Source organism: Chiloscyllium plagiosum, unplaced genomic scaffold (genome assembly GCF_037043375.1).
Source record: "Chiloscyllium plagiosum isolate Xiang-an unplaced genomic scaffold, Cpla_swu_hap1 HiC_scaffold_49, whole genome shotgun sequence".
Classification (NCBI taxonomy): Eukaryota; Metazoa; Chordata; class Chondrichthyes; order Orectolobiformes; family Hemiscylliidae; genus Chiloscyllium; species Chiloscyllium plagiosum.
The window spans coordinates 2,434,795-2,459,860 of record NW_028270187.1 but is presented as its reverse complement, the minus strand read 5'-3'; the positions used below and the strand labels follow the sequence as shown (position 1 = coordinate 2,459,860).

The window sequence follows — 25,066 nt, the reverse complement described above, 5'->3', positions numbered from 1 at the left end:
ACTGTCACCTCCATCACCTGTCCTGCCATAATTCCTAATACTATATTTCTGGCTTTGCCCCTTCCCAAGTAGGGCACTCAATATACTGCTTGAGGAAACTTTCCTGAAGGCACTTACCAAATTCCCCCTCATCCAATCCGTCAGTAAGTTCTTCTGATTTTTTTTTACAATTTCCCAGGTGGAAGGCTGATTGATAAAGTGCAAGCCCACGGGATCCACAGCAAACTGGATACAAAATGACTGTTAAATATGAGGTAAAGATTAATGGTGGATTGTTGCTTCTGAGATTGGAAGTCTTGATGTGCTGGGGTCCCACAGGGATCAGTGCTGCATCCTTCATGTAAATGAATGGAAGAACCTTGGGAAATGTTGATGGGCAGAGAGATCTGGGAGTGCAGGTCCATTGTACCCTGAAGGTTGCTGCACAGGTGGATAGAGTGGTCAAGAAGGCATATAGTATGCTTGCCTTCATCGGACGGCGTATTGAGTTTAAGAGCTGGCAAGTCATGTTAAAATTTTACAAGAGAATTGATTCGGCCGAATTTAGAGTACTGTGTACAGTTCTGGTCGCCACATTGCCAAAAGGGATGTGGACGCTTTGTAGAGGGTGCAGAGAAAGTTTACGAGGATGCTGCCTGGTAAGGAAGGTGCTAGCTATGAACAGAGGTTGAGTAGGTTAGATTTATTTTCATTAGAATTAAGGAGATTGAGGGGGGACCTGATTGAGATTTACAAAATCATGAAGGGTATAGACATGATTTTGGGTTGAAGTATCTGTTTCTATGATGTATGATTCCGTACTCTCTGGGGTTGAGAAGAATGGGGGATTTATCTCAGAGAAACTTATAAAATTCGAGCAGGGCCAGGCATATTAGATGAAGCATGGATTTTAATGATACCAGATGTATGGAGTTAAAGGAAGACACTAGATAGACTGTGACTTTTTAACATCCTGGAGCATAGATATTGAATGGCGACCTTATGGAGGTTTTCGAAATCATAAGGTGCATAGACAAGGTGAATAGCAAATTTTTGCCTTGGTGTAGTGGAATTGAATTCTGGGGGGGCATTTGTTAAGGTGAGAAGAGAAAGTCTTAAAAGTCTTACAGTTACAGCATTTAAAAGACATTTGGAAAGGTAGACAAACAGGAAAAGTTTAGAAGAATACTGGCCGAATGCAGTCATTTGGGAAACTTGGTCAGCATGGATGAGTTGGTCTGAAGGTGTCATATGAATCTATGACTCTGTGAGTCTGTAACCAGAGGTCACAGTCTAAGGATACAGGGGTAGGGCGTTTAGGACTGTGATGGAGAAATCGTCTGCATCAGGGAAGTGGTGAGCCTGTGGCCTCTGCCACGGAAAATGTTTGAGACCCAAATATTGGCTGTTTTCAAGGAGGAGTTAGATATAGTTCCTAAGGCTAAAGATATTAAAGGGCATGAAGAAAGTAGGAAAACAAGGGATTGAGATGAATGATTATATTGAATGGTGGAGCAGGTCAAAAGGGCCAAGTGGCCTATTCCTGGTCATATTATTTGGTGTTTCAGTATCTCTTGATGGAAGTGCTGAAGGGTATGGAAGGTGCTATCTCAGGATCTTTGGCAGATTTCTGCAATGCATCTTGTGGATGGTACTCATTGCTGCTAATGAGTGTCAATGGTAGAGCAAGTGGATGTGTATATATTTGCGTCAATCAAGTGGATTGTTTTTTCTTGGATGGTGATGGGCTTCTTTAGTGTTGTTGGATCTGCACCCATTCAGGCAAGAGAAGTGTATTTCATAACACTCCTCTCTTGTGCATTGCAGATGGTGGACAGGGGAAAGTGAGGATCAATGTGAATCTCAAATGGTGTGACACCGTTAGTTTGACAAACGTGTGTACAATTCCCAACTGATAATTAGCTATTGATTTTGCAGTTCCATGTCCACTGCTGTCTAAATCCATTCACAAATGCATTTGATTTTCCTGAATCTGGGTGGGGGTTCCGTGGTAGAAGTACATTATCTGAATGTGGACTCTTTCCTGCAGCCATTAACATTACTCTCACCATCTCAGCCCACTACGGACTGGTGTGGGTCACTGAGTTCACTGACATGGTTTGGCATTCTAGCCTCTCAGGAACTTCAGGCAATGAATAATGGGATGGGTTATCATGCGCCTCATTGCCTCCCTGAACTTTGCCTGTGTGAGAGTGTAAATGCAAGTGTTGGTGCAGGAGCTCAGATACATCAGCATCTCCCCTATGTCGGTGACTAAACGCATTGAGCTCAAGTTCAGCAACATCTCCTGGAACACAAAATCCACCACCCTGGTCATCCATAGCACGATGAAGTTGCCTGATATGGCAAAGAGCAGGATGATGGATCTCCTTCGATTCTCCATCTCTGGGTCTCCACCATTCCCATGATGGCTTCGACCCCGGAATCCCTTGCGGATACGACTAGCCACCAGGATGTGTCTGACGGTCAGAGCGTTCAGCAGTAAGATGGATGCGTAAGGAATGAGGGGCGTAAAGACGGTGGCTGACCACAGATACGTTGCCCAGGGGGTTTTGGTACACAGGTTACGGAGGCGGCAGAGGGGAAATGGTCCACGACTGTGATCAGGTTCATAAGTGAAGTAGCGTGGGATGTTTCTCAGGTAGCTCACTGTGCAGATGGTCAGGATTACCCAAACTGCTGTTCTTTCCGTGCAGTATCGGACCTTCCACTTGGGACAACAGACAGCCACGAAGCGATCAAAAGTGAAGGCGACAGTAAGCCAGACTGAGCTGTCCACCACTGCTGCATTCATGATGCTGTTCAAACTGCAGACGTAGTAGTGGTTGAGGAAGGAGACCGGGAAATGGAAAGATCCCAGATAGTTTAGGATCACACAGAAGATGATGACGAGCAAATCCACCACTGCCATGGACACCAGATAGCGGCCAGTACATCTAGAGAGGCCACAGTTTCCCTGGGACAGAATTACGATGGTCATTAGGTTTGCTAATGGAGATGGAAAGAGACGAGAAGGTTACTAACAGTTCATCCATCACACAATAATGTATTTAATTGGTTTGGGGAGGATGTGAGCAAAAACAGTTGTAGATGTCTGTGAGGAAAATGATGTAAATGCGTTACAATGGACCATTTATCCCCCATTCAGTGAGTTCCTCTACCTAATTCCTCCAAACTTCCTTAAAGTTTCTGTTTTCGCACTCCCTGCATTGGTGAAAGGTCTGCTGTTCTCTATTACTTCTCATTCTCTCCTCCTAAATAAACTCCCATTATGATTATCAGCCCTCATCATTGTGATCTGTCATTCTTTCATCGTTTGCACAACTCAATCTCAAACTACCAACATGAAATAATAACTATCGCTTCTCCTTTGCAATCCATTTATTCACTCCCATTGTCCAAGTCCCATCCACTTACACAAAGCATTTCCCACCTCCCATTCATCGTGCTTTCATGAATTGGCTATGGCAATCTGTGGGGGTTATTCCAATGAGTCAGTGTTTGTCAAGGATCCCAACCTTTCCACTTCTCAATCACCTGTATCCTCCCAATGTCAGTCACTCAATCACTCAGTGTTCCCATCAATGTGAACTTCCCAGCACTCATTATGCAAGCTTTCCATCGCTCCATTTTTTTCAAACACGTTAGCCCAGAACTTCTGGACCTAATTCTCTCCTGATCACTCAATGTACTCATCTTCTTATTTTCCTGACTAAAATTCAAAGGATAAGACATTTACAGCTCTAACGTGTAGTTTGCCCAATTTAAGTATCGCACGGTATGCTCCCTTTGCTTGACTTTCGCCATTACTCAATGAGCTGGATTTATTCACTTACCATTATCTGTTAGCGAGTTACACTACCAGGAGTTCTATGGCACCACCTCCAACACAGGTTGTCTTAATATTTTGGTTTGCGTTTTTCCAAACCAACGTCACCAGTCTCACAGCTTCAATTGTCATCTTCACAATTTTCCTACCGACCTCACATTCATTGCTGTCCATCATTCAGCTATTGATCTCTGGTAAACATCTTTATACTTCAATTACTGAGCTCGAAAGTCCACATGTTCCTTACTCCTATTGGATTTCGATTTGCTCAACAGTTTGTCAATCACTCAATTATCAATTTCTAGTTCATGGATACTTGACAGCTCCCTTCTTTTCCCTATCTTTTGGAAATGGTCATTCTCAGAGGTAGCTGGGTAACAGTTAGAGGTGGGAAGGGGAAGAAGCAGGCAGTGCAGGGTTCCCCTGTGGTCGTTCCCCTAAAAAATAAGTATACAGCTTTGGAAACTGTTGGGGGGGACAGCGTTGCAGGTGTAAGCTGCATGGAAGGGGTCTGTGGCTCTGAGACTCAGAAGGGAAAGGGGGAGAGGAGGAGAGCGCTAGTTATAGGGGACTCTCTAGTTAGAGGGACGGACAGGCGGTTCTGTGGACATGGGCGAGACTCACGGATGGTTTGTTGCCTCCCGGGTGCTAGGGTCCAAGACGTCTCAGACCGTGTCTTCAGAATCCTTAAGGGGGAGGGTGTGCAGCCAGAAGTCGTGTTACACATTGGCACCAACGACATAGGTAGGAAGAGGGGTGGGGAGGTCATTCAAGAGCTCAAGGAGTTGGGCTGGAAGCTAAAAGCTAGGACAGACAGAGTCGTCATCTCTGGGTTGTTGCCGGTGCCACGTGACAGTGAGGTAAAGAATAGGGAGAGAGTGCAGTTGAACACGTGGCTGCAAGGCTGGTGTAGGAGGGAGGGCTTCAGATATTTGGACAATTGGACTGCATTCTGGGGAAGGTGGGACCTGTACAAACAGGACGGGTTGCACCTGAACCAGAAGGGCACCAATATCCTGGGGGGTAGGTTTGCTAGCACTCTTCGGGGGGGTTTAAACTAATTTGGCAGGGGGATGGGATCCGGACTTGTAGTCCAGCAAGTAAGCTAGCTTTGTGTCAGGATCCCCAAGACTGTAGGGAGGCTGTGGAGAAGGTAGCACTGACAGGGACTACTTGCGGACACAGAGATGGGCTCAAGTGCGTATACTTCAACGCAAGGAGTATCAGAAATAAGGTGGGTGAACTTAAGGCGTGGATCGGTACCTGGGACTACGATGTTGTGGCCATCACGGAAACGTGGATAGATGAGGGACAGGAATGGCTGTTGGAGGTTCCGAGTTACAGGTGTTTCAGTAAGATTAGGGAGGGTGGGAAAAAAGGATGGGGGGGTGGCATTGCTAATTAGAAATGGTATAACGGCTGCAGAAAGGAAGTTTGAGGGGGATCTGCCTCTGGAGGTAGTATGGGCTGAAGCCAGAAATAGGAAAGGTGCAGTCACCTTGTTGGGTGTTTACTATAGGCCCCCCAATAGCAGCAGAGATGTGGAGAAACAGATTGGGAAACAGATTTTGGAAAGGTGCAGAAGCCACAGGGTCGTAGTCTTGGGCGACTTCAACTTCCCAAATATTGATTGGAAGCTCTTTAGATCAAGTAGATTGGATGGGGCGGTGTTTGTGCAGTGTGTCCAGGAAGCTTTTCTAACGCAGTATGTAGATTGTCCAACCAGAGGGGAGGCCATATTGGATTTGGTACTCGGTAATGAACCGGGACAAGTGGTGGGCTTGTTAGTGGGTGAACATTTTGGTGATGGTGACCACAATTCTGTGACTTTCACCTTGGTTATGGAGAGAGATAGGTGCGCACAACAAGGTAGATTTTATAATTGGGGGAAGGGAAATTACAATGCTGTAAGGCAGGATTTGAGGAGCATACGTTGGAAGCATAGGCTGTCAGGGAAGGATGTGGTGGAAATGTGGAACTTTTTCAAAGAGCAGATACGACGTGTTCATGATATGTATGTACCTATCAGGCAGGAAAGAAATGGTCGTGTGAGGGAGCCTTGGTTGACGAGAGAGGTTGAATGTCTGGTAAAGAGGAAGAAGGAGGCTTACATAAGGTTGAGGAAACAGGATTCAGACAGAGCAGTGGAGGGATACAGGATAGCCAGAAGGGACCTGAAGAAAGGGATTAGGAGAGCTAAGAGAGGGCATGAAAAATCGTTGGCGGATAGGATCAAGGATAACCCCAAGGCATTTTATGCGTATGTGAGAAACCTGAGAATGACGAGAACGAGGGTAGGTCCGATCAAGGACAGTAGTGGGAGACTGTGTATTGAGTCGGAAGAGATAGGAGAGGTCTTGAACAAGTACTTCTCTTCAGTATTTACGAACGAGAGGGACCGTATTGTAGAAGAGAAGAGTGTGAAATTGACTGGTAAGCTAGAAGAGATACCTGTTAGGAAGGAAGATGTGTTGGACATTTTGAACAACTTGAGGATAGACAAGTCCCCCGGGCCTGACGGGATATATCCTAGGATTATGTGGGAAGCAAGAGAGGAAATTGCAGTACCGTTGGCAATGATCTTCTCGTCTTCACTGGCAACGGGGGTGGTACCAGGGGACTGGAGAGTAGCGAATGTTGTGCCCCTGTTCAAAAAAGGGAATAGGGATAACCCCGGGAATTACAGGCCTGTTAGTCTTACTTCTGTGGTAGGCAAAGTAATGGAAAGGGTACTGAGGGATAGGATTTATGAGTATCTGGAAAGACACTGCTTGATTAGGGACAGCCAGCACGGATTTGTGAAGGGTAGGTCTTGCCTTACAAGTCTTATTGAATTCTTCGAGGAGGTGACCAAGCATGTGGATGAAGGTAGAGCAGTGGATGTAGTGTACATGGATTTTAGTAAGGCATTTGATAAGGTTCCCCATGGTAGGCTTATGCGGAAAGTTAGGAGGCATGGGATAGAGGGAAATTTGGCCAATTGGATAGAAAACTGGCTAACCGGTCGAAGGCAGAGAGTGGTGGTAGATGGTAAATATTCAGCCTGGAGCCCAGTTACAAGTGGAGTTCCGCAGGGATCAGTTCTGGGTCCTCTGCTGTTTGTAATTTTTATTAATGACTTAGATGGGGGAGTCGAAGGGTAGGTAAGTAAATTTGCAGATGATACGAAGATAGGTGGAGTTGTGGACAGTGAGGAGGGCTGTTGTCGGCTGCAGAGGGACTTAGATATGATGCAGAGCTGGGCTGAGGAGTGGCAGATGGAGTTCAACCCTGCCAAGTGTGAGGTTGTCCATTTTGGAAGAACAAATAAGAATGCGGAATACAGGGTTAATGGTAGGGTTCTTAGTCAGGTGGAGGAACAGAGGGATCTTGGGGTCTATGAACATAGATCTTTGAAGGTTGCCACTCAGGTGGATAGAGTTTGTAAGAAGGCCTATGGAGTATTATCGTTCATTAGCAGAGGGATTGAATTCAAGAGTCGTGAAGTGATGTTGCAGCTGTACAGGACTTTGGTTAGGCCACAGTTGGAGTACTGTGTGCAGTTCTGGTCGCCTCACTTTAGGAAAGATGTGGAAGCTTTGGAGAGGGTGCAGAGAAGATTTACCAGGATGTTGCCTGGAATGGAGAGGAAGTCATACGAGGATAGGTTGAGAGTTCTCGGCCTTTTCTCGTTGGAACGGCGAAGGATGAGGGGGGACTTGATAGAGGTTTATAAGATGATCAGAGGAATAGATAGAGTAGACAGTCAGAAACTTTTTCCCCGGGTACAACAGAGTGTTACAAGGGGACATAAATTTAAGGTGAAGGGTGGAAGGTATAGGGGAGATGTCAGGGGTGGGTTCTTTACCCAGAGAGTGGTGGGGGCATGGAATGCGCTGCCCGTGGGTGTGGTAGAGTCGGAATCATTGGCGACCTTTAAGCGGCATTTGGATAGGTACATGGATGGGTACTTAATCTAGGTTAGAAGTTCGGCACAACATCGTGGGCCGAAGGGCCTGTTCTGTGCTGTATTGTTCTATGTTCTATGTCCTATGTTAACTTTGTTACCTTTGTAACCATATCTTCGTCAACACCAGTGTTTCTCAATTGACTAACTATTTGTGATGATTATTGATGTATCTAATCATTAATGTTTATGAAGTCATATACAAAGGCACTCATTTAATTGTTGTACCACCTATTATTTGAATGTTACATTCTCCCTTCAACATTTATATTAAATTATCTGTCCTTTCAGGGATAGAGCCTTGTTTCCCCTGTTTAAGAAAGAATACGGTAGCAGTGGAGGCTGCACAAACTAGATTACAATCGAGGATGTTTCCTGGGATGAAGATGATGACTTATCAAGTATGACTGACAGGTTAGGCCTTTATTCCTTGGATATTAGAAGAATTGAACTTATTGAAACATGCAGGATACTGAGGGGTCTTGACGGGGTAGACATTGAGAAGACGTTTTCACTCGTGGGTGAATCTCACACTGGAGACATCTATACAGAATAATGGCGCAAGTGTTTAAAACTGAGATGTCAAGATATCTGTTTTCCAAACTCCCTTCAGACCCAGAACATCCTTGCTCAGATAAGGAGAACCAAACTGCTCACAATACTCCAGCTCTGGTCTGACCGAGGCCCCCTGTCCAATTGCAGCAAGACATTCATGCTCCAGGAAGTGAATCCTCTCGCTATGAGTAATAGAACCATAAAGCCATGCAGTAAAGAAGCAGGTGCTTTGGTCCACCGTGTCTATGCTGATCTACACCAAACCACACTGATCCCATTTGCTAGCAGTTGATTCATAGACTACGATGCCCTGATATTTTAAATGGTCGTTCCGATGCTTCTTCAAGGTTGCAAGAATACTTGCCTCCAACACCTTCTCTGTCAGCACTAGCCTTACATATACTATGCATGGGCGAAATAAAATATTCGCAGATTCCCTCTGAATACCTTGCTCCTCATTTTACTTAAGCCCTCTGGTCTTAGGCATGTCTGCCATGTGTAGCACATTATCCTATTCTACTCTGCCGATTTCTCTGAATTCTGTAGGCCTCCAATAGACCCCTCCTTACCTCCCTGTATGCCAGAGAAAACAAACACAGCCTATCAAGTCACTACTGGTAACTGAGACGTTTGCACATTATCTTATTCTACTCTGCCGATTTCTCTGAATTCTGTAGGCCTCACATAGACCCCTCCTTACCTTCCTGTATGCCAGGGAAAACAAACACAGCCTATCAAGTCACTACTGGTAACTGAGACGTTGCATCCCGGCAACCACCTGATGAAACTCGTTTGCAGCCTCATCCGAACATCAAAAATCCAGACCAACGTACCATTTGCCCTCTTCACCAGCTGCTGTTCCCACATGCTTCATTTCAATAATTGGTGCACAGGGACATCCAATTCTCATTGTAATTTCCCTTTCAAAATCGATTATTCAGATAATCTGCCTTCTTGGTTTTGCTGCAAAGGGGGATAGCCACACACTGTAAACACGATACTTCACCAACTATGTATTTGCCCACTCAAAAGACTTGTCGAAATCATACTGAGGCTTTTCTGCATGTTCCTCACAGCTCACCTTCAATTGTAACTAATCACAGTCGATCCAAATCCACTATCTAAACCTATTGCCAAATTGCTAAGCATCTGTATCCCTCTGCTCCCCACCTACACTTGCATCTGTCCAGATGCATCTTAAATGAATCCACCGTGCTTGCCTCGCCTACCTCTGCTGGCAATGCGATCTGGACACCCACCACCATCTGCATAAACTACTTTGCTCGTGAATCTCCATTAAATGTTTCACCTCTCTACTTGAACGCGTGATGTCTCGTCATTGAATCCCTCATCCTGGGAAAAAGCTTACTTCTATCCACCCCGGCTATACACCTCATGATATTTTAGACCTCAATAAGATGCCCCCAATCTCTTTTTTTCGAATGAAAGCAATTATAACCTACTCAACCTCCCTTCATGGCTAGAATCTTCTATACCAGGCAATATCCTCTTAAACCTTCTCTGCACCCTCTCCAAAGCAACTACATCCTCTTTGTAATGTGGCCATCAGAACTGTACACAATCTTCTAAATGCGGCCCGAACCTGTCTTGTACAATTTAAACATAACCTGCCAGCTCTTATACTCAATACTCCGTCCGATGAAGGCAAGCCTACCATATGCCTTCTTGGCCATGCCATCCACCTGTGCAGCTACCTTCTGGGTACAATGTACCTGAACTCCCAGATCTCTCTGCTCATCAACGTTTTCCAATGCTGTTACGTTTACAGTATGTTTCGCTCTAGAATTAGACTACCCAAAATGCACAACCTCACATTTGCCTCGATTGAGCTCCATCTGTCACTTCTCCGCCCAACTCTCCATTGTATCTCTATTCTCCTTTAGTCTTTGACAGTCCCCTATGTTTTCTGCTACTCCACCAATCTTCGTGTCATCTGCAAACTTACTGATCAGACGAACAATGGCCTCTTCCAGATCATTTATATACATCAAAAATAACAGTGGCCTCAGCACTGATCCCTTTGGAACACCACCTTTCTCCATTTTTAGAAACACTTTTCAACTACGACTCTCTGTCTCCTTTGACTCAACCAGTTTTTTTATCCACCGAGCTAGAACACACTGATCACCATGTTACTTCGCTTTCTCCGTTAGTATACGATGAGGAACTGTATCAAACGCCTAATAGAGTTCTTGCATATGACATATACAGCCCTTCCTTCATCTATCAACTTGTTCACTTCCTCAAAGAACTCTATTAAGTTGGTAAGGCACGATATCCACCGCACAAAACCATATTGCCTATCACTGATAAGCCCATTCTTTTCCAAATATAAATAGATTTTATCCTTCAGTATAGTGATGGAAAAGGGTAGATCAGATCTAAAAACTGAAGTTCTAAATTGGAGAAAGGCCAATTTTGACGGTATTAGACAAGAACTTTCGAAAGCTGATTGGGAGCAGATGTTCGCAGGTAAGGGGCGGCTGGAAAATGGGAAGCCTTCAGAAATGAGATAACGAGAATCAAGAGAAAGTATATTCCTACCAGGGTGAAAGGAAAGGCTGGTAGGTATAGGGAATGCTGGATGACTAAAGAAATTGAGGGTTTGGTTCAGAAAAGAAGGAAGCATATGTAAGGTATAGACAGGATAGATCAATCGAATCCTTAGAAGAGTATAAAGGAAGTAGGAGTATACTTAAGAGGGAAATCAGGAGGGCAAAAGGGGACATGAGATAGCTTTGGCAAATAGATTAAATTACTTACACTGTGGAAACAGGCCCTTCGGCCCATCAAGTCCATACCGACCCTCCAAAGAGCAACCCACCCAGACCCATTCCCCTACATTTACCCCTTCACCTAACACTACGGGCAATTTAGCATAGCCAATTCACCTAACCTGCACATTTTTGGACTGTGGGAGGAAACCGGAGCACCTGAAGGAAACGCACCAGACACGTGGAGAATGTACAAACTCCAAACAGACAGTTCCATGAGGCAAGAATCAAACTCGGGTCTCTGGCGCTGTGAGGCAGCACTGCTAACCACTGTGCCACCGTAGAATTAAGGAGTATCCGAAGAGTTTTCTTTTTACAAATAAATTTAGGACAAAAGGGTAACTAGGGAGAGTATAGGGCCCCTCAAAGATCAGCAAGGCGGCCTTTCTGTGGAGCAGCGAAAAATGGGGGAGATACTAAATGAGTATTTTGCATCAGTATTTACTGTGGGAAAGAATATGGATGATGTAGACTATAAGGAAATAGATGGTGATATCTTGCAAAATGTCCATATTACAGAGGAGGAAGTGCTGGGAATCTTGAAACATATAAGAGTGGATAAATCCCCAGTTAGAGAAGTGATTGTCGGGCCTCTTGCTGAGATATTTGTATCATCGATAGTCACAGGTGAGGTGCTGGACGATTGGAGGTTGGCTAACGTGGTGCCAGAAGGGTGGTAAGGACAAGCCAGGGAACTAAAGAACGGTGAGCCTGACCTCAGTGGTGGGCAAGTTGTTGGAGAGAGTCTGGAGGAACAGGATGTACATGCATTTGGAAAGGCAAGGACTGATTAGGGAGAGTCAACATGGTTTTGTGCGTGGGAAATCTTGTCTCAAAAAACTTGATTGAGTTTTTTGAAGAAGTAACAATGAGGATTGATGAGGGCAGAGTGGTAGATGCGATCTATATGGACTTCAGTAAGGCGTTCGATAAGGTTCCCTAAGGGAGACTGATTAGCAAGGTTAGATCGTATGGAATACAGTGAGAACTAGCCATTTATATACAGAACTAGCTCAAAGGTGGAAGATAGAGGGTGGTGGTGGAGGGTTGTTTTTCAGGCTGGAGGCCTGTGACCAGTGGAGTGCCACAAGGATCGGTGATTGATCCTCTACTATTCGTCATTTACATAAATGATTTGGTTGTGAGCATAAGAGGTATGGTTAGTAAGTTTGCAGATGACACCAAAATTGGAGGTGTACAGCGAAGAGGGTTCCCTCAGATTACAACAGGATCTGGACCAGATGGGCCAAAAGGGTGAGAAGTGGCAGATGGACTTTAATTCAGATAAATGCGAGGTGCTGCATTTTGGGAAAGCAAATCTTAGCAGGACTTATACACTTAATGATAACGTCCTAGGGAGTGTTGCTGAACAAAGAGACCTTGGAGTGCAGGTTCATAGCTCCTTGAAAGTGGAGTCGCAGTAAATACAATAGTGAAGAAGTCGTTTGGTATGCTTTCCTTTATTGGTCAGCATATTGTGAACAGGAGTTGGGAGGTCATGTTGCGGCTGTACAGGACATTGGTTAGGCCACTGCTGGAATATTGCGTGCAATTCTGGCCTCCTTCCTATCGGAATGATGTCGTGAAACTCGAAAAGGCTGAAAAAAGTGTTGCTGGAAAAGCGCAGCAGGTCAGGCAGCATCCAAAGAGAAGGAGAATCGACGTTTCAGGCAAAAGCGCTTCTTCAGACTTATGCCCGAAACCTCGATTCTCCTGCTCCTTGGATACTGCCTAACCTGCTGCGCTTTTCGAGCAACACATTTTTCAGCTCTGATCTCCAGCATCTGCTGTCCTCACTTTCTCCTGAAACTCGAAAGGGTTCAGAAAAGATTTACAAGGATGTTGCCAGGGTTGGAGGATTTGACCTATAGTGAGAGGCTGAACAGGCTGGGGCTGTTTTCCCTGGAGTGTCGGAGGCTGAGGGGCGACCTTGTAGAGGTTTACCAAATTTTGAGGGGCATGGATGGGGTAATTAACCAAAGTCTGTTCCCTGGGGTGGGGGAGTCCAGAACTAGAGTGCATAGGTTTAGGGTGAGAGGGGAAAGATATAAAAGAGACCTACGGGGCAACTTTTTCACACGGAGGGTGGTACATTTATGGAATGAGCTGCCAGGTGACATGGTGGCGGCTGGTATAACTGCAACATTTAAAATCATTTGGATGGGTATATAAATAGGAAAGGTTTGGAGGGACATAGGCCAGGTACTGGCACGTGGGACTAGATTGCAATGGGATATCTGGTCGGCATGAACGAGTTGGACCGAAGGGGCTGTTTCCATGCTTTACATCTCTATGACTCTATGAGTTTTTCCAGCAACTTTCCCACCAGTGACGTCAGGCTCATTGGTCTGTAGTTACCTGGAATATCCCTACTACCCTTCTTGTACAGGAGGCAACATGAACAACCCTCCAGTTCTCTGGTACTTGACTTGTGTTTAAGAATGCTGCAAAGATATCTGTCAAGGCCCGAGGTATTTCCTCTTCCGCCTCTGTCAGCAACCTGTGATAGAACCCATCCGGTCCGTGAGATTTGTCCACCTTTTATATCCTTTAGCCTACCCAACATATCATCTCTCCTTATGCCAACGTGATCCAGAGCAAACAAGCTTCCATCTCTAATGTCATCATTCACCATGTCCCTCTCCACAGTGACCATTGATGCAAAGTAATTATTCAGAATCTCACCCATTTTCTCAGGTTCGACACACAATCTTCCTTCTTTATCATTTCGCGGATCAACCCTTTTTGTTTTTATCCCTTACTTCTTAAATATCAGGAAACAATCTTGGGATTCTCCTTAATTCTGCTTGTGAAGTTATTTCATGACCACTTTTAGCCAGATTGATTCCTCGTTTAAAATATATCCTATTCCCCCGATATTCCTCCATTGCCCATTGCGTTCTTAACTGCCTGGACCTTCTGTACGCTCCATTTTCCTCTTGGCTAGTCGCACGAATTCTCCTGTAAACCACGGTTCATGAATCTGGCCGTTCATGTCCCTTATTTTCAAAAGGACATGCCTTTCCTGCACTACCTTCAAACAATCTTCGAATGCCTCCCACATATCAAATGTATACTTCACTACAAATAGATGCTCCCAATCCACATTTCCCAGCTCCTGCACAGTTTTGATACAATTGGCCTTGGCCCAGCTTAGTCCTCTCCCATTAGGACCACTCTCATCTTTGTCCACGAGTATTGTAAAACTTAGAGTTGTGATCACGATTCCCAAACAAACCCAGTACTGCATCTTCTACCACCTGGCCTGGCTCATTCCCCAACACAGGTCCCTTTCTTAGTCGGACTATTGACATACTACTCCGGAAAACTTTCCTGGATCCTCCTTACAAATTCTGCCCCTGCCAGACCTCTGACACGAAGTGTATCCCAGTCAATGTTGGGAAAATTAAAATCTCCCATCACCGCCGCTCTGTTGCCTCCACATCTTTCTATAATCTGTTCACCTATTTCTTCTTTTATCTCACACGCACTGTTGCGAGGCCTGTTGTACAGCCCCAACAATGCAACTGCACCCTTCTTATTTCTCAGCTATACCCATAATGCCTCACTGCTCAAGTCCGCCATCGTGCCCTCCTTTAGCACTGTTGTGACATCAATCCTGACCAGCAATGCAACTCATCCCCCCTTTTACTTCCCTCCCTGTCCTATCTGAATTATCTATATATTGGAACATGTAGTTGGCAAACATGCCCTTCCTTCAGAGCTGAAAAATGTGTTGCTGGAAAAGCGCAACAGGTCAGGCAGCATCCAAGGAGCAGGAGAATCGACGTTTCGGGCATAATCCCTTCTTCAGGGCAGCCCTCTCTCCTGTTCCTTGGATGCTGCCTGACCTGCTGCGCTTTTCCAGCAACACATTTTCAGCTCTGATCTCCAGCATCTGTAGTCCTCACTTTCCCCTAGTTGATTTTATGCCCTTCCATCACCAAAGTCTCTATCATAGCAATAACGTCATAGTCCCAGATACAAATCCAAGCCCAAAGTTCAACTGGCTTACACACTGCACTCCTTGCATTAAAGTATATCCACGTCAACTGTTCTCTGCCTACTCTTTCCCTTGATAATGCTGGCTTCATGATCCTTACGTTCTCTACTATCCACTTTACTATGTAATAGTCCTCTGTTCTGGTTCCCAACCCCCTGTCACATATTACTGAAGATTGCTGCTCCAATACTTGCTGCTCCTCTGACGAAGGTGACAGTGCAGTTAAGTCACTGGCATCTACCCGACAATGTAGAAAATTACCCACACATGTCTTGTTTCCAAAATGCAAGACAAATCCAACCGGCCAATTACAGCCCCATCGGTCTGCTCTCGATCATCAGGGAAGGGTTGGAAGGTATCACCAATCGGGCTGCGAAGAAGCACATGCTCAGCAATAACCTGCTCAGTGATGCTCAGTTTGTGTTCCACCCACGCCACTAAGCTCCTGGCCTCAACACAGCTTTAATTAAAACATAGAGAAAAGAGCTGAATTCCAGAGGGAAGGTGAGAGTGACAGCCCTTAAATATAAGGCAGCATCAAGATTCCCGAGTAAAACAGGCATCAGTAGGTATCGTGGGTAAATTGTCTCCGTGTGGAGTCATACCTGACACATTGGAAGATGGTCGTAATTGTTAAAGGTCAGTCATCTCAGTTCCAGGAGATCTCTGCAGAGCAGTTCCCCGTGGCAATGTCCTAGGCCTAACTACTTTCGCTGCTTCATCAATGACCTTGCCTCCATCAGAAGGTCAGAAACGTTCACTGATGATTGCATAATCTTCAGCACCATTTGTGACTCCTCAGATTCTGAAGCAGTCCATGTTCAAATGCAACAAGAAATGAATAATAATGAGGCTTGCACAGATAAGTGGGCAAGTTTAATTCACGCCACACAAATGCTAGGTTATGACCATCACCTATAAGAAACAATCTAACCAACGCCCCTTGCCATTCAATGTTGTTATGTTTACAGAATACCCCATTGTCAAAATCTTGAGAGTTATCATTGACCATAAACTTGAATGGATTTAAAGGATAAACACAGTGGCTATAGGACATAGCAAACGGCCAGGAATCCTATGGCAAGTAACTCACCAACTAACCTCCCAAAGCTTGTCCCCCATCTACAAGTCAGTAGTTCGATGGATATGCCCACTTGCCTGAAGGAGTGTAGAAGCAACAAGACTCGAAAAGCTTTACACTATCCAAGGACAAAGAAGCACGCGTCATTTGTACTACATACACAAGCATCCACTCCCTCCACCACCAACGCTCAGTAGCAGAAGTTTGTGTCATTTGCAATATTCACTGCAGAAATTTACCAAAGATCCTGATACAGCACCTTCCAAACCCACAAACACATTCATTTAGAAGAACAATAACAGGAGCTCCAAAGGAGCACCACCACCTTCAATTCCTCTTCAAGGCTCTCACGATCCTGACTTTGAATACAACAGCGTTTCTTGACTGTTGTTTGGTTTCAATCTTGGAGTTCTCTCCCTCAGGGCATTGTGGGTCAGCCCACAGTAGATTGATTGCAATGGTCAAGAAGGCAGTTCATCACCATCTTCTCAAGGGCAACTAGGATGGGCAATAAACGCTGGGCCAACCAGCGATGCCCATGTCCCAGAAAGAATTAAATGTGTTGTATATCTGTTGTCAATCGCTGAGTTCCTATTGTGTATCTCTCACTAATCGCTGAATTCCAATTATGCATTTTTCTCAAATCACTGAGCTTGCGTGTCTCTCTGCCGGTCACTGAGCTTCAACTGCTGTATCCATGACCAATCACTAAGTTTAACTATGCATCTATCACAAATTACTTACCCTGACTCTGTATCAGTATCCAAAGACTGAGCTCTTATTGTCTGTCTGGCACCAGTCACTGAGCGACGACGGTTCATTTATGACTAATCACTGAATTCCAACTGTGCAACTATACCAACCACTGCGCTCTGATTGTGTGTCTGAAATCAATCAGCAATCAGTGAGTTCCGATTATCTGTCAATATTTACTGAGTTCCACCTGTGCATGTGTCACCAATCGCTGAGGTGACTGCGTAATTGTGACCAGTTATTGAGCTTCAACTGTGCGTCTCTCACCAATCACTGTTCTCTGACTGTGTAACAGTCACTGATGAAAAAGCTCTGACTGTGTATCTATGACAGAACACCATATTACCTGCTGTGAGGCAGCAGTGGTTAGCACTGCTGCCTCACAGTGCCAGAGACCCGGGTTCAATTTCCGACTCAGGCGACTGACTGTGTGGAGTTTGCACATTCTCCCCGTGTCTGCGTGGGTTTTCTCCGGGTGCTCCGGTTTCCTCCCACAGTCCAAAGATGTGCAGGGTCAGGTGAATTGGCCATGCTAAATTGCCCGTAGTGTTAGGTTAAAGGGGTAATTGTAGGGGTATGGGTGGGTTGTGCTTCGGCCGGTCGGTGTGGACTTGTTGGGCCGAAGGGCCTGTTTCCACACTGTAAGTAATCTAATTATCGCCCAACAGGTTTATTCAGAAGTACAAGCTTTGGGAGCACTGTTTCTTCGTCAGGTTTGCGACTAGAACCTGGTGTTCTGTGGTTTTTAATTTTGTCCAAACCAGTCCACCACTGCACCTCCACATCATGTGTATGTATCACTTATTATTGATGCATGATTATGAATGTGTCCACCACTGAGTTCTGACTGCGTATCTATCACCAGTTATTGATCACCATCATATCTACCACCAGTCACTGGGTTACAACTCAATGAGTTGTCACAAATCAATGAGCTCTGACTGTGCATGTGTCACCAATCACTAGAGCTCCAGCTATGAGTCTATCACCTGATCTGTGACTCTTTGTCACCAATCACTGAGTTCTGAATGTTCAACAATCAGCAGTCATTGATGTCCAATTGTGATTATGTCATCACCACTGCGCTCCAATCAATGAGGTCCAATGGCACTGAGCTCTGTATCTGGCAACAATCAATGAACTTTAATGTGCATCTGGTACCAATCATTGAGATCCAACTATCTTCATTTCCTCTTAGCCAATGAGTTTCTGTTATCAAACTCCCAATGATGGTTCAGTGTTCTCTTTTTGTTCAACTCCTGTCCATTTATGTCATGAATTCACCCTTCACAACATATTGCATTACATCCCACTGTTTACCTCTATCCATCACTAAAAATCACGTGTGATCATTTCATCAATGAACTTTCATTATTATGAGCGCTCCATTTGTTAACTTGATCCAATCAACACCTCCACTTACTCCAAAGCTTTCTAACATTTTTCAAAATCTCAAAATTCAGTATTGTTTCAACATCAGCATTTTCTTTGTCGCCTTCTTCATTGTTATTTAATTGTTGAACTGACTGAACTCCAATTGCCCAATTCTCTTCAGACTAAATTTCTTCTGGCTAACTATGATCCCAGTCTCAGTCTCTGCTTCATTCAATCTCTTCTTATGTTCTGTTCCTAGGACCAAAAAAAGATATTCCCTTTTGCACCTTTCACCAAATAGAAGCAGCTGGTCCAAAAACATCAGCAGTTCAAATCTCTCTATGTCAATTAGTAAACTGTATGCTCCCAACAATCATCACCAACATTGCATCCATCTGTCCCCCATTCTTTCACAGTAAATAAATTCCAATTATCCAATGTCTTCCTGATCTCAATCTTTGCTTCTTTCCCTGTCATCGCATGGTCCATTCCCAGCACCTATGAAGGAATCTCACTGACAAACCTGTGGCCATATCTATGTCCCATCCTTCACTCATGAAATAATTTGGCCATGTTCAAACATCCCCATTTTAATCTATTGATGTCGTGGTGTCCAATTATTCCTCACTCAATAATTTGCCAGATACCATTGTAAATTCAGATGAGAAAGTCAAATTGAATTGTTTCTGTTGCTGATGATTCTGATGAACGTTTTGCTAAAACTATACAAGTAAGATCACATCTGACATACTGGAAGGGGTTGGGTCCTTCATTAAAGGAAAGCTATACTGATATTGGAGCCAGTCCAGAGAAGAATCAGTATACTGATAACAAGTATGGAGTGATCTGTCTCAAGACGCAAATTTGAATTGATTGTGCCTGGACACATTGGATTTTAGAAGAATGCGATTGAAACATTCAAAATTCGGGAAGGGATGACAATGTAAATGCCGAAAGGATGTTACCTCCTGTGAGAAAGTCTCAGTACAGAGGGCGTTAACCCATAATAAAAGGTGGCTCATTTAAAATAGCAATGAGGAGGATTGTTTTTTCTCTCAGAAAGTAGTGAATTTGTGGAATCATTTGCCACAGAGAGCTGTCAAAGCTGGTTCAATAAGAATATTGACGACGAGAATAGACATTTTTAATCAGTAATGGAATTAATAGTCATGTCGAAAAGACAGAAAAGCGTAATTTTGGTATAGCGTTTCAGTCATAAACGCATTGAATTACAGAGCTGAATCAATGGAACATTTTCACTTGCTTGAATAGGTGCAGGTCCAATCACACTGCAGGACAAAGCTGATCGTTTGATTAGCATCAAATTCTCAAACATTGGCTTAGTCCACGACAAGTGCCCAGTAGCAGCAGTGTGTACTATCTAAAAGATGTGCTACTCTTAATTACACACACACTCTCTGAATCAAGTACACACACAATTTGACGCGAAGTTCCTACTCACATACCGCCCACTCCAATGACAGCCAAGGAATGGTAAAAAATCTCCTGCACGAGAAAGAGTGTCAAATCTCCCATTCTCAGAGAGAGCCAGCAGCCTGTGTTGGAGCTGAAGGCACTGAACCACTGAGAAAGACTGACCTAGTATATACTCAGGAGTATCCCCCAGTGAAACAGATAGCTCAGGGAACCTGGTATCAGCTGCACTCTGTGCAGTTTGCATCAGCACCTTCACATCCTGGTCTCGTGGGAGAGCTTAATTAACATACAACTATGTGAGACTCTCAATCATGTTGCAATAAGAAGACGTGACAGAGGGATATTGTAGACAATACTCCATATATAAAGTGTTCCATATTTTCTCATTTTTTTTCCTGGTTAAATTTATGGCAAATTATATGGTCTGCATATTGAATGTGATAGCAAAACGAAAGGAGAAGGTTTATTTTTTCAGTTCTTTGACAAACTTCAGGCTTGCTATACAAGCAATACAACTAGAACTTAAGACCAAGAAAGAATAGAAACAAGAAGCAGTCATTCAACCTCTCAAGCTTGTCACACCAGTCCATATGTTTGATCATTCAACTCACTCCCTTGATCCCACTTTGGAATCATATCCCTCCATCTACTCAGCTCTTAAAAAATAAGTATTTCCTGAAAACATCAATATCCTTTTCTTATTTTCTTATTTATTCTCTCTTTTGTTGTTTTTTTTTGTTCTCTCAATATGTCTTGTACTGAGCTCAAACAGCATCGGCAACAATGAGACCCTAGGGTGAACCAGGGCGGGCCCAATGGTGGACCTCGAGTGAGCTCAGTGCTGACCTTGTGTAGGCCCAACAGGGTGAAGATGAAGCCCAACAAACACCTCAATCAAGCCCAATGTGGAGAAGAGTGAGCTCAGCGAGGACCTCGAGTGAACCCTTCCTGACTTTTCCTGGGCGAGCACTTGACATGATATTGCAATCGCCACCTGGCGCACTGGCAAGGCAACGTCCATTAGATTGGCTCAGCAGTGAGCTAGTGCCCACGGATAAGTGACTTCATTGTTGGATTGGTCTGGCGGTAGCAATAGTGAAGCATTGGTGGAAGGGCATCACAGTGAAATCAATGGGGTCTGCTCAGTGGCAAGAGATGAAACTCTGGTACTGCTTGATCCACTGCAGTAGCAGCAATGCAGTTATGGAGGAGTATCGGCCCAATGGCTAATGTTGACACCAGAGGATCAGCGACTTAAAAAATTGGTTAGATCTGGTGTAGAAATGGTGAACTGATAGAAGAAGGATGGCGGGAGAGACATCGTTAATCATGATTAGCTAGCTCAGAACTATCGGACTTTCTTCAAGGTACTCATCCTTTTGTTTTCTTTGTCTCATCCAAAATGGAATCGAATCATAGCAACGTGTGAAAGGTTTTCATTGGATTTAATTGTGTTCTAACTGAAAAGTACGCATGACAATAAATAAACAAATAATTAAATAAATAAATTCATTCATTCATTCTTTATGTTTGTTTCTTATTTTTGCAGTGGGAGTGAGAAGATCTACAGACTTACATCAGACATCTCACAATCAAGAGCCAACAGTTACAAAGCACCTAGTCAATTTAAGGGATTTCACATCCATAAATCTCAGCTGTGATACATATCTGGTCATCACTGTGTTCTTCTTTGAATTCCACATGAGCTTAAAGTAATAATTGTAAGGCCTTCTCTTCTTTGTTTCTCGTTTCCTTTTTTTAACCACTCTCGATGAAATCTTGATTGGTTTGTAGAGTTCCAATTAGCTTTCACCATTTAATAAATTGCTTTCTTGTGTCAACAGTCGTGTTAGGGATTATTCTGTCTAAATGATCTTTTGCTCTCGTCGCCATTATTTTTTATAGGTGTAGCAGGGTGAAAAGTGAACAGGCATCAAAGATTGACAAACTTCATCCAGAATGTGCACTTTCATAGAATCAAACCCAGGCCCCATAAAGCAGTCTATTAGAAATAATTTTAAAAAAGTACTTCCACGCAAGTTGAATGAAAATCATTGTGGCAATCTTCCTTGCCTACTTTTAACAGATTAAACTTTGCATAAATCACCATCTCTGTTGTGCAGTTCCAGACTGAATCCACATACCTGCACTTAGTCGTGAATTGTCCTAGATACATAATACACATGGAAATGCCTCATATTCCGCAAAGCCCTTCACAATCTGTCAATAAGAAGGCTTATTGTGTTCTGTTGTACAATTGTCCACTCTTCCCGAGAAAAAATTCTGCTCAGGAAATTTCATGGACAGCTTGGATTTAAAATTGGGACTTTGAAAATATGGTGCCCTCAGATTCCAATGTAGTAAATAAAATGCCCATTAGACACGAACAAAATTAAGGATTTTATGTAGAATTCGATGTTATTGGCCTGAATACTTCATGCCCTGCATTATGTCAGCCTATAAATGGCATTTTACTGTATTTCTGTTATTTATAGCCAAGGTTGTATATTAACAAGTTACGTTTCGTTGACCATTTGAAAGTTGTTACAGCAATCTAGGTCGTATGTTCCTGCAGGGTGTAAAGGGAAATCGCAAAAGATACATCTTGTACTCATCTGAGGAACTCATTAAAACACCAAGTAAAAGAAAATCGACACTTAGTCTGAATATGAAGTGAGTGCTGATATTTTGAGACATTGCCGTAGGGAATGTACAAGTAAATGATGACAGAGAGTTAACTGTCAGCTTTGTTTAAATTTTAAATAAGACAGATTGACTATGACTTACTTAAACTGAGCAAGGAACCAATTGTCTTATGCTGCTGCATTTTAATAGATTACGGTATGTTTAAGAGAGGAAATTATTTAAAATTATAAGGGATGAATATCTACCACCAGATGTAGAAGTATGAATGCATTAGATAACTGGAACATTGTTTGGCATGTATGCTCAAGTCATCTCGGCTTTCAGTTCATGTGCTATACTATGTTACAGTATTTCTAGTATCACACAACTATTAGAAATTATCAAGATTATCCCGAGATCAAATATTATCATGGCGACCACTATCTACCACATTTACGTACAACTGTTCTCGCTCTCCCTCATTCCACGTATTAGCTTATGCACGAAGTGCAGAACATCTATTCCCTTCACTAAAAAAGAGCGTCTCCGTCTGCAACATTATATTTGAGAGAGAATTCCCTAGGATCAATACTTGTCTCCTCAGCGCAGTTCAAAATGGCCTATCTCATTATTATAAGATTCTGATTCCTCACTTTAGATGCCATGAATCCATCGCATCCTCAGCCATGGCCAAAATCATCCTTCCTTCCAGACCACAGATTATTTCAGAATTGTAAACATTTAAATGAAATCCTCTTGCATCTTTCTAAAACTTGCTTAAATACAGGTTTTGGTGTCCCAATCTCTCCTCATATGACTGACCTGCCACTGAGGGGAATCAATCCGCTGAATATTCACTCTATTTCCATTATAATAATTACGTCTGAGAGTTTTATATGACACACACGTGATACATCTTCCTTGAAATTGAGTGTGATTGAACATTGCACACTTTTGTTACAAAACTCACCACTGTCAGTGGAGAAAGAATTAATCTGATCATCAATAAATCATTTGCTAAATACATTTTATTTAATTGTTTCAATCAACAGATGTATTCAATATTCCACCCAGCATGCTAAATTATTAGAAGAAGATACTTACTCAGGCGAACACGGCAATAATTTCAGGAGATGCAAACAAAAGTCTCTGCAGTTTTGCAAAAAAAAAGAGAAGAAAAAAGGAGGATTTGAGAGACAAACTCTGAAGAGATTTTACCATGGAGCATCAACTTATTGCACGGATAGACATTGTAATGCTTGGTCTCTCCTAAATTGCTCGATTTTCCCGAAAACTGTTCCAGTTTTATTCGGTGACTGTTACTCCGAGTTCCAACGCATTAAAATTCTGGAGATCGTCATCAAATATGCCTCACATCAAACTATCTTTTTCAAACACCTTAGTATTCCAGAGTGCACACATCCAGGCTCAGTTATATTTTCTTATTGCTAAGTTCAATTTGCTAACGATATAGGCATGTCCTGATTTGCTACAATTCAAGACTTGTTTTCACGACCCATTATAGAACACAAGCAATGCATTAGTTATTACTATGTTGCAGTAATTATTACTTCAAGATCTAACATCTATAAATAGTAACAAGTAAATTTTTAAATCCCAAGACACAGCTGTTTGAACGAAGGGGCACTGAATTGGATTGGAAAGAGGAACTGGACGTTTTGTCCAAAAGAGACAGAAATCTGGATATTAATTTTGCAAAAACTAGTGCACAAACCAAAAGCATCTTCTTTTTGTTAATGAATAGACGAATTACAACGTACATTAAGATGAAATAAAAATCAAATATCAATGATTCATTGGAATGTTTGCTATCATCACAGTGAGAATTGTCAATCGGGTAAATTCAGACTCTCAATATTGGCACCAAACCATCAAAATTCATATGCAGGTTGCAAATTACCAGAACGGCATAACCATTGAGATTGGGGAAGGGGTGAATAGAATACCTTGAGAGCATGCCCCCGGGAGGAAATAAAAGATAGGCAAAGAGTCTGCTGGTGACAAACCAAGGGAGAAAAATGCTTGGTAGGGTGCGAACATAAGAGTTGAAATAAGATTGGCCACTCTAATAGCAGCCTGAACAAGACAAGACTAAGTGCCTTGCTGTAGGCAACAAAGACGAAGATGATATTCACGTTCTTAAATTATTCAAATCAATATAAAATGCCAAAACCTGGAAGGGCCGTAATATGCATTGTTCCTTCAATGTGTTCTTTCTGGAGTTCAATAGCAGGCGTGAGACCAAAAAAAAGGTTGTTGGGAACACAGTGGTCTGTTGACGTAGCAGACGAGTGGACGCACTTCTTTTTACAGGTAACTGTAACTGTTCTGAAAAATGGTCGCACTGTCTACATTTCATTTCCCTGATGTCGTTGAGACCACCTCGTGAGCAGCGAAAACAGTGGGCGAGATTGAGTGCAACAGTGGCAGGTTCAGATTAGGGCCAGGTTTTTTCTCAGACAGATGCACGTATACTGCAGCTTCACATGGAAGATGTGTCTGGAATCTTGGCTACTGAGGAGACAAGATGTCGACGGAAGATGCTGCGCATTCTGTAGGTGCATGGAAAGCTATTGTAGGGTATGGATAGTTGTTGGAATTCGAAGAGAAGTGGACCATGGTTTTCAAAGCTTGTGAGAAGATTTGT

At 43.3% G+C, this 25,066-nt stretch overlaps 1 protein-coding gene across 1 annotated transcript; it reads right to left on the bottom strand.

The window, feature by feature from the left end:
* Positions 1–2,107: 2,107 nt before the first annotated feature.
* LOC122544511 (putative G protein-coupled receptor 139) lies at positions 2,108–19,872 on the bottom strand. The gene is made up of 2 exons (XM_043683748.2): positions 19,803–19,872; positions 2,108–2,988 (listed from the first exon to the last, which is right to left on the bottom strand). The coding sequence occupies exons 1-2, from the start codon at positions 19,870–19,872 to the stop codon at positions 2,108–2,110; spliced, it is 951 nt and encodes a 316-aa protein (XP_043539683.2).
* Between the last annotated feature and the right edge of the window lie 5,194 nt (positions 19,873–25,066).

Excerpts from the sequence above, each read along its gene's own strand:
- LOC122544511 (XM_043683748.2), bottom strand. The coding sequence starts at position 19,872 with ATGGGAGATTTGACACTCTTTCTCGTGCAGGAGATTTTTTACCATTCC. Across the intron at positions 2,989-19,802 it reads GGCTGTCATTGGAGTGGGCG|CAAACCTAATGACCATCGTA; the intron begins GTATGTGAGTAG and ends CATCTCCATTAG.